Below are 10,000 nucleotides of genomic sequence, written 5' to 3'. Positions count from 1 at the left end.
AGAATACTGTCACATGAATGAACTTACTAGTTAGGGCTTGAATGCGGACTGCTCAATAACGAGTCCAGCGTGCTTAGTTTAACGGTAAAGACACTGCCCCTAAGGATGGTAAACATTTTTCACCTTCCAAGAGCTCAACCAGCTGATGAATCAGTATTTGATCAACTGCAAGTAAATATTCCAGTCCTGGAGGGCAGCCAATGGGAGCTTGAGGAGCTGGCATCCATTGGAATTGTCCAGGAACCCCTTTGATGAAATTGTTGACACAGGTTATACAACTGAAGTAATAAATAGTTTAAATTAATACCCGGGAAGTATGTTGACGTTACATAAGTTTAAATATGATAATCGTTTGACTGGATTTGCATATAGGCTAGTTAGGCCGATTTTGGACAGTTTTTTTCACCCTGGTCCCAGAGGTTTTTCTTGATTTTTCTCCCCATGAGATGGACAGCCGCGAGAGAGCCGCGAAGCAGCGAACACGAGTCGCGGCTGTCTCATCTCATGCGGAGAAAAATCAAGAAAATCCTCTTGGACCAGGGTAGCAGTTTTTGAGTGCTTTATCAGAAACAGTGATCAGCCATAAAAGTACGCACATTGTTTTCACTATGAGTCTCAAATGCACGAGCTTTAGACATGTTGAAATGATGAATCTATGCATTTCAAACTAATGATATTAAGCTTTAAAACCGTACAACGATCGACAAGCTTACTGTAAGCTTACGTTGCAAATACCGTATTGATTTCATTCAAGTTCCAACACAGCGGAACGCACAAACACAGACGTTCAGCTACATACAGCGATCTACATAATTTTTCCAAATGATCTTCAAACTGTATAGCTTGAAAATGGTACGGTCTATTCAGAGGGCAGCTGAAATACAATGCCTCAAGCTTACCAGCTGGTTGTTGCTGGATGACGGGTTGTGGTGGTTGTTGATAACCTTGTGGCCATTCATGAGGCTGCTCATTTGGTTTGTTCATTGTCTTTCTTGCAGTGTAGCAGTTCTATGCTAGGTTAGGTCCTGCAACACGCAACAATTGCCGAGGCTAAAGCCAAGCGTTGACCAAACATGCACTGAAATATTTGGCTAACGGTCCAGGAAAAACTACGGGTTGTGTCCTTAAACCGGGGAGCCTGGGCATAAGAAAACAAGGGTGGCCGGTTCCCGAGGCGAAATCATGGCGCGAGGCGAAAGTTCAAGTGGTTGTTAGTGAGTTTTTTTGGTAACCGTAAACTGCCGCATTTTAGCCCTGGGCTTGTGGTTTGTAAGCAAACAACGATTCAAAATGTGCTAGAGCAATGTTAATCGAAATATGTTTTTCGTTTCACCCCTACGAATCAAGAACTGTCAGTTAACCGTAGAAATTTCATCATCGTTGGGTGGTGCGGCAAGTTTTCGAGCAATCTTGGATCAAAGACAAGCTTTTACTTAACAAAAGAAGCCTAAGCCATCTATTTATACACTGTGATAAAGACACGACGAGCCAGTTTGAGAACACGAGGGAAATGTGCGGCTGGTGTCTTATTCAGTTCTCGAGGAGAGGTCAGCGGTAGTCAAATCGGCGGCCATGCTCAGTCACCTTTGTAAGACTGTGACCCTGTCGATCGCGTACGCGTTTTTGTTAAGCACCCTGAGATGTTAAAATTATCAAAATTTATAAAACCCTATGTATGAGCATTAATCGAGCATTTTAATGACTCTTTTTGGGGGGGGGGTGGGCGGGGGGGGGGGGGAGACCAAGCCTTTTAGTGGGAAAAATGGAGCATTAAGGTACGGTGGAGCATTTTAGTGGGGAACCAAAAGCATAATGTACAAAAGCCCTGTGTCGATTTGAAACCGCGTTCGGAAAAACTGTCGTAAGCTACCTTAAACTAAGCGACACTTCCGGCTGGCATTTTCCACCTAGGTACGGTCAAACACAGGTATGATGTCTGGTAAGCAAGATTTAGTGAACCAATCAGAAAGCTAGAAATGCATACGAGGTTTAGGATTTAATTAATAAAGCTGGTCAATAAAGCGCATTCTCAGGGTCCTTCCACACTACGCCGGAGAAAACTGAAAACGCAGCTTTCTTTCTACGGTTAGGCCTACCGTCCACACTAATCCGTCACGAAAACGGAGCTTTAAGAAAACGCTCTTCAAACCGGATGAATTTGAAAACGCCGACTTTGCGTGTGGACGGAAAGCATTTTGAAAACGGAACTTTACGAAAACCACGACATCGCAATAATCATCAGGAGCCATAATCGGGGAGGGAGACCGTAAGTCTTGGGATCCGCGCGCACCTACGATGAGCTCTTATTATCCAACAGCAGTGAATACCGTCCAAATAACAGTACAAATATACAGCGATATTGTACGGTTTTTTGTACAGTAGAAAAACTGTTTGCCGTACAGGTCGGCGTGCGCAAGCAAAACTGTCACACTCTCCCTCTTTCATTGATACGTTTATTGACTACGCTCGAGGGAAACTGTGAGCTTTGAGGAACAGATAATGTTCGCGGACAAATATCCGAGTATATTTTCGCGCCAAATGGTTATTGTTTATTTATTAACCGAGCAGGAGGTCTATATCTGTATGGGGGAATCTTGACCGAGGTCGTGAGCACTGACCGAACGCAGTGAGGTCTGTACACACCACCGAGGTGTATACAGACCGACTAAGCTCGGTTAATAAGATGTTTATTATATGTCAAACAAGAACAATTTAATTCGTTAATTGAAACTGGTTTGTACTAACTGACATTTTGCTTGCGAACAGCAATGAGCTGAATTTTATTCTGCCAAAGTTTGCTCGTCCTCTTTACTTTTTTTTCATCAGGCTTTTTGGCACTTCCAACCTCAACCAGCTTCCGAACAACCCGGTCCTGATTACAGCAAGTTAACCTGACATGAGCCCACGATCCCACGAAAAACCAGCACTTGGTCAGCGGTCAACTTCAAAGAACACGTGACCTCGATGCGCTCTAAACTTGAGCCCGCAATATGGTGACGTGTACAGATCAGCAGATACCTTGTTTTGACTCGTGTCAATTGACCGTAACAGGACCAGTAACAGGGATTTCCAACATCAAAGAAGGACGCTATAAACCAAGGCTGCATGTCTCTGTCAACCTATTAGCTGGTGTATGGCCAGCATCTTGCGCGACTTCACCGTCATCGTCGTCGTCGTCGTCTCTGGGTATACGTGCTCACGAGGAATACCGCCAGTCATGACAACCACGAGAAAATCTATTTATGGTTTCGTTTTCTTTCCTATATGTGTATGGGGCTTCGCTTGGCGGCCTGAAGCTCCGCTAAAAAGAGAAATGATCTTTGATTAATTTGTAAACAGCCGAGTCACTTACCCCAGACTGCTGTATTATATGCTGTTAGCGATATATAGGGACATCCCTTCTGTAGTCTATTCACAGGTCCTCTATTTTGTATTGAATTCGTCGAGATCACGATAAAAAAATTTCACGCGGGGAACAGACTAACCCTGCTGGGTATACCCATATCATTAGGGATTTGAATACAGGGATACCCAAGACCCGGGGATAGCCAAATCACTGTGGTGAATTGTTTCTAAGATTCCGACCTCACTAATGCGTTTTCGAATGAAAACGCATTAGTGAGCAAAGGGCAAAAAGCAAATATTATCAGCAAAGGGATCAGTTCAACTGGATCTGTCCGACATGTCTTTTATCCGTATCACCTTTCGCTGAAGTATCAATTTTGTCGGATGAAGATGGTCATCCGGAGTTGGATACCACGCCCTCTTCAGTCGAACAAGAACCTGCTGTCGACCTTACTGATATTTACAAATCGTTAAAAGACTCCCTTGGCAATAAAGATCTGAAGGTAGGGCGCATCAATGTAAACGGTATTATCAACAAGCTAAATGAAGTCCATGTCCTTTTAAATGAAGTGAAATGGCATATTCTGGGTATTACAGAGACTCATCTGACTGCATCTACCCCTGACAATCTACTAAGACTACCTGGTTTTGACTTTGTCAGGAAGGATAGATCTAGCTGTAAGGGAGGTGGAGTTTTAATTTACTATCAAGAAAGCTTAACTGTCCATCAGGACTTAAAATGGGATATTAAAGATTTGGAAGCAGTTTGGATTAATGTCACCATGCGCTCTCAGTCAGCCCTAATTGGATGTCTTTATCGTCCACCTAAAGATATGGCATTTTTCAGTTCCTTACAGGATCTGTTAAACAAGATCTGAGTCAAAAGAAAGAATGTTGTGCTGATTGGTGATGTAAATTCTAATCTACGTCCTGCCCCTAATCAAGATCAAGACTTATCCTTATGTGGAACCAAACCTCAAAGGATTCTAAACATATTTGGCTACCTGAATGTTATCAAATCCCCCACAAGAATTACTAAGAACAGCACCACATTACTGGATCTTGTCATCACTAGCCCTAATTTAAACTGTCTCAAGTCTGGCTCTGTAGATCTTGGTATTTCTGACCATCATCTTGTATACTAATAATAATAAAATAATATTTAATATTTCTAAGGCGCAAATTAACATGTGAATATGATCAAATGCGCCTAACAAACCATATGAGTAATATAAATTGAACGATATGCTATGGATAGTGTGATTAATTTAAAACTAATTATTTACAATATACGGAGTTTTTGCTCTCACAAAAAGCAAACCAAAACCGAAAATTGCCTTTGTTAAAGATTATAAATCCTTAGACTTAAATGAGCTTAAAGCTGATATGGCGAGAGCCCCATGGCACATTATTGGTGGTCTTGAAGATATCGATGATAGTGTATTTATATGGGAATCTATGTTCAAGAGCATTCTTGACAACCACATTAAGAAAAGAATTGTGAGGATCAGAGATAGATCCCTTCCTTGGATGAATTCAGAAATTAGGAATACTATGAATCGGCGATATAAATACTTTATTTATTTATTTATTTATTTATTTATTTATTTATTTATTTATTTATTTATTTAACATTTCTTTATACACGGTTAAACATCATCAGGTAATACTAATATTTAAAGTTATATATATATATATAAAAAAAAAAAAAAAATTATACTAATAAACTACTAATAAACAGTGCATGCTAAATACTAATTAATAAAAATTGAAGTAGTAAATCCTAATTTAAATATTAAACTAATCCTGTTTTCCATGAATGCCGTGTCTAACTTTGCTTTTAAATTGATTAAAGGATTTTATCATTCTGAGATTGCAGGGCAGGCTGTTCCAGAGAGTTGCGCCACTGTAACTAAAGCTATTTTTCATATAGTTAGTTCGTGGATGAGGTACAACCAGTTTGTTTTCGGAATCCCTTAAAGAATAGCGCATTCCACTACGTTTTAGAAATTTAGACGTTAGGTATTCAGGAACCAAGCCATTTAAAAATTTATATACCTACGAGCAGCTCATGTCAATCCTGGAAATAATGAATTATGGTGCCGCTGCAAACAGCAACGGAACAAAGTTAAGGCAATGCTAAGAAAGGCAGAGGCAGCATATTGGCTTAACCTTTTTGAACATATCAACTCACCAGGGGATTTTTGGAAGGTTACAAACCGCATTCTGAAGAAAAGCAAGATCAAAAAATGTGGGCCGATACGAGATAGAAATGGAAACATCATTACTGGAAGCGAACAGACGGCTGATTATTTTAATAATTTCTTTGTAAATATAGCCTTAGATCTAACCAGGGATTTAGGCCCACTCACCCCTGATACCACCAACTTTATTTATAAAGTCTGCCCTACTATGTATAGTTTTTCAGTGGAGTGGAACATAGTCCAGGAGATTGTGCAGAAATCCATCAACCCAAAGAAAGCAATGGGTTTGGATCACATTTCCCCGAGAGACCTTAAGCTATGTGAGTCCTCTGTTGTACAAAGGCTCTTTGAAATTTGTATGAAAAGCAGAGCAGATTGCCAATTCCCTATTAGTTGGAAGAAGTCCCAGGTGACTGCAGTTTTCAAAAAGGGCAACAGGCTAGATGTAAATGACTATAGACCTATATCACTCCTAAGTGTTCCTAGCAAATTTTGGAAAGGGTGGTTTGTAGATCTTTTGATAATCATTTCACCTCTCGCAATCTCCTATCTGATAGACAATGGGGATTTAGGAAGGGTCATTCTACAGAAAACCTTTTGTTGCACCTTACTGAAGTGTGGAAAGAAGCCTTGGACGATGGGCTTAAAGTAGGCGTTTTGTTCATTGACTTTAGGAAAGCCTTTGATTGTGTAGATCATGTCATTCTGGGTGAGAAACTTAAAGCACTGGAAGTGTCAGAAGATATGTGGATATGGCTGATGGATTATTTAGCAAATAGAAGCCAATTGACACAAATAGATGGTGCATTTTCGGAATCTAAACCTGTAAAATTTGGGGTCCCTCGGGGTTCCCTGTTGGGACCTAGGCTCTTTATTACTTATGTAAATGATCTTTCAGACAGCATTAGAAGTGGCGAAGTTTACATGTATGCTGACGACACTACCATTTATACCATTGGTAATACTACTGATGAGGTTGCTATAGCCCTCCAGGTGATATTAGATCAGCTACAAACCTGGTGCCAAAAGAACAGATTAATTATTCATGAAGGGAAATGTGATGCATTACTCCTGGATACAAAACCCTTTATTGGCCCTCTGAAGGATTTAGTCTGGGGACACAAAACCATTGAATACAGATCTTTCCCTGTATGTCTTGGTATAGCCATTGATGTAAGACTCTCCTGGGCCAATCATGTAAAATCTGTCTCTACCTCATACAGCTCTAAAGTTGCAATGTTAAGACGCATAAGCTTTTTACCAAAAGCCACACTAGAAACAATTTATTACAACACAGAAATCCCAAGAGTATTATATGGTATGGCTGTGTAGGGCTCTTGCTCAGATTATCGGATGAAAGATCTAGAACTAATCCACCTCAGAGCAGCAAGACTTAGCCACAAACTACCAAGAAACATGGAAGACGAAACAGTACTTATAAATGCAAATTGGATGCCATTGAAATATTTTTATTGTTCTCGTCTTCTAAATATGACGCATGGAGCTTTTTATAATATAGATTTAGATGATGTTAATAGTCTAGTTGTTAAGAACGCTTCTTCTTATAGTCTTAGGAAATCGTTAAACGTTGTTGTATCTAGGCCAAGAACCGAACAGGGTCGTCGTTCATTTAAACACAGAGCTGCAATTGCCTGGAACTCTTTACCTGACACGGTCAAACAGCTTGAAAACCCTCTTTCTTTCAAAAGAAAGATAAAATCCATCAAGACCTATGTCAGAGACATCAGTTTCCAAAAGGAATGCTCTGTAAATTATGATAAGAACCCTGAATCTAGGTATTTTTTGAATTATTTGATTACTCTTTTTATCGTTATTGTATATTATTTTAGCTTTATAACAATTGTATTGTAAATTTCTGTTTCTCTTATTTAGACTTAGTAGTAGTAGGTCCACATCAGCTGTGCAGTTGCTTATGATGACTTTTCAACAGAGTAGCTCTACATTCATCATATGCTAACTAAAAATTAAAAATACATATAGATATATCAGTATAATTTACAAGTAAAAACTATGTGGAAAACACAAGTATGTGAAACAGCGACACTGTTTCATGCTTATTCTGACGAAGACGACGGAAAGTATGCAGAAAATTTAGTTTTAAAATTTTTCGCGACACTTACTAAACTGATCAGTTTTAAAGTAGTTTTTATGCTAGTGCATTCGCCGTCACTACAGTGCACATGTTTCAGAGAACATCTGACAGTCCTTAGGGAGTCTTCCTGGATCCTCTTATTGCGATTGCCTGTCTCCGAACAGAACAGGCGCCAATTCACCAAGCATGCAGCTGTTAAAACTTTAAAAAGTTTCGGAAGTCGACAAGAACGCTTAGATTAGAACTTCGCGTGGCCGCAACGTTAAGGACGAGCTTGCACTCCTCTACCTCTTGCGTAAACTGCAGCTTATGAACCCTGAGGCCCGTTTGCCGAAAGTCTCGGAAACTTTTCCTGCCCGCAAAGCCATTTTTAGTTCATCGGTATCTAAAAACAGAGAGGTGTATACGCCTGAAACTTATTGTCTAAAGAGAACCTCTCTTTGTATTAAGAATATGTGAATAAAACAGCTCTAAGATTTGAGATTTTGCTGCGGCTTTCCGGGTGCGGAAACCTTTCTGGACCTTCGAGAAACGGGCCCCTTAGTCCAGTTCTGGCCCTCTTTCTAGTAGCGTTGCGTGACAGAGAGAGGGCCAAAACTGGATTACGGGCCCCTGGGCCTTCGAAAGGGGTTTTGGATGGGCTTATAAACGGAAGGACTTATATCCTGGGAGACTTATGAGCGGAATAAAACGAACTGTTTCGAAACGAGCTACAGCAGTGTGGATTGGAATACGATTTTCATGTACTGGTTTTTAATTAAGCTTTAAAACATCATAATGTGAATCGATTTCAGAGGAGGGCTTATATCCGAGGGGCGGGAACATGCGAGGGGCTTATAATCAGAAGTAATAGTTTGTTTACAGGTAGATGGGTCTGTAAATATGCAGCAGTTTAATTAAGGTATATCGAGTCACGCTCTGCATGATCAAATTTCTTTCTAGGAATTCGCCACTCCCTTTATAAAATGTTTACTCAAAACAGCTTCAAAGGGTATGAGCGTGTTTGGAATTATGTCCTTTCCAGCTGCGTGAGAATGAAACTTTCTGGGAAAAGCTTAATTTTGATTGTGTTTCTTATGCTCGTACACGATGCAGTGTGCACTCATTTTCGAGGAGGTACGTTTACCTACAAGCCAGTCAATCCAAGCGACCCTGCAAACACGACGGTAAGTTTAATTTCTTTGGAAAATGATAGCGTTCTTGAATCATTCACGAATCAAGTGAAGTGCTGTTCAGTGGCTTTTGGGTTAAACAATTCCACCTCAGACGGCTGTTTATTCATTCTTCTTGATTTGGATAATGAAAATGAGCCCAAAATCAGTTAGCGATAGCGACAATTCAGCTGATACTGCCAAGTCTTCGTTTGTTTGTCAACCTTGTGAAGAACACCTTCCTCACAGAAATATTTTGCGCTCAATGAACCCGAACCATTAGATGGCATAGAATGTCCCTTGATTATATTTAATCGTGTTGTTAGTTTCTTTTTGCCTTTTTGCAAAGATCAGAGGCTGGCAAACAAGAAAACAAACTTGTTTCGACATAAGATCAGTCTTCATTTCCGAGAATTCCGCCATCTTAAATCTGTTTGTACGAAATCGTGCTGTTGTGAAATGAACCTGTTGTGATAGCAACATTATTAAAGATGCATTCTATTTGTTTGTTTTCTGCAGTCTGCCATTCCTAGCTTGTTTTCAGGCTACATCTTAATCATTTTCACCAACCAGCTTGTAGCATGAATCCATTTTCGTAATTAACAATCTCCTCGGCTCGCTTGTTCTGATCACTGTGACAGCTCTATTTTGAAGCGGGCAAAGCGCAGAGCGCGATACGCGAGCGAACTCCGCGCCAATAAAACACGCGTTCTCAAAAGGTTGTGTTTTTAGGAAAGAAATTGTTAAGACATTAATTATTTTTAAGGCTTACTTCATTGACTCAGTTTCAAGTTCGATTGCATTGTTCAACTGTGAGCACGATATGATTGAACTACCTTTGAAGACTGCATGAGGAGTTCGGCCCACATTCCCTCAAACTTTTGATCAGCAGACCGATGAATCTTTCAATCGGCAAGTTTACTTGACGTTATTGGTGTTGCACTTCAATTGCAAATGACTGATCACTGAACCAAAATATTGCACCGGGCAAAGGACCACCGCAAGATTTTATAACACAGCAGTGCGATATGCAGAGAAGCTGTGATTTATTTGCGTTTTATCCCTCTATGTTTTAATGATCACTAAAATCAAACTGAGCAGTTTTTAGAATACAGCGAGCGAAATTAATGATAAGCATTTTCAACGAGGCCTGAATTAGAAAAGCTAATCATGATATTTGTTAGTTA

The 10,000-nt window shown here is 40.0% G+C and overlaps 1 protein-coding gene across 3 annotated transcripts in view; it reads right to left on the bottom strand.

Moving 5' to 3' along the window:
• Positions 1-1,184, bottom strand: part of LOC145471042 (phospholipid scramblase 2-like) — a 3,208-nt gene extending 2,024 nt beyond the window's left edge. For 2 of the 3 annotated variants that reach the window (XM_081454792.1, XM_081454794.1), the window contains exons 1-2: positions 900-1,184; positions 124-278 (exon numbers count right to left, since the gene is read on the bottom strand). In XM_081454792.1, coding sequence (XP_081310918.1) covers positions 124-278; positions 900-955 — 211 coding nt within the window. In that variant the 5' untranslated portion in view covers positions 956-1,184. The remainder of the gene's footprint in view (positions 1-123; positions 279-899) is intronic. The other variant, XM_081454793.1, reaches the window with a different exon arrangement.
• Positions 1,185-10,000: the final 8,816 nt, after the last annotated feature.

The sequence above is a fragment of the Orbicella franksi genome, unplaced genomic scaffold (assembly GCF_964199315.1).
Source record: "Orbicella franksi unplaced genomic scaffold, jaOrbFran1.1 SCAFFOLD_667, whole genome shotgun sequence".
In the NCBI taxonomy this organism is placed as follows: Eukaryota; Metazoa; Cnidaria; class Anthozoa; order Scleractinia; family Merulinidae; genus Orbicella; species Orbicella franksi.
The sequence above is the reverse complement of the archived record's forward strand: the minus strand, read 5'-3'. Positions and strand labels throughout refer to the sequence as shown.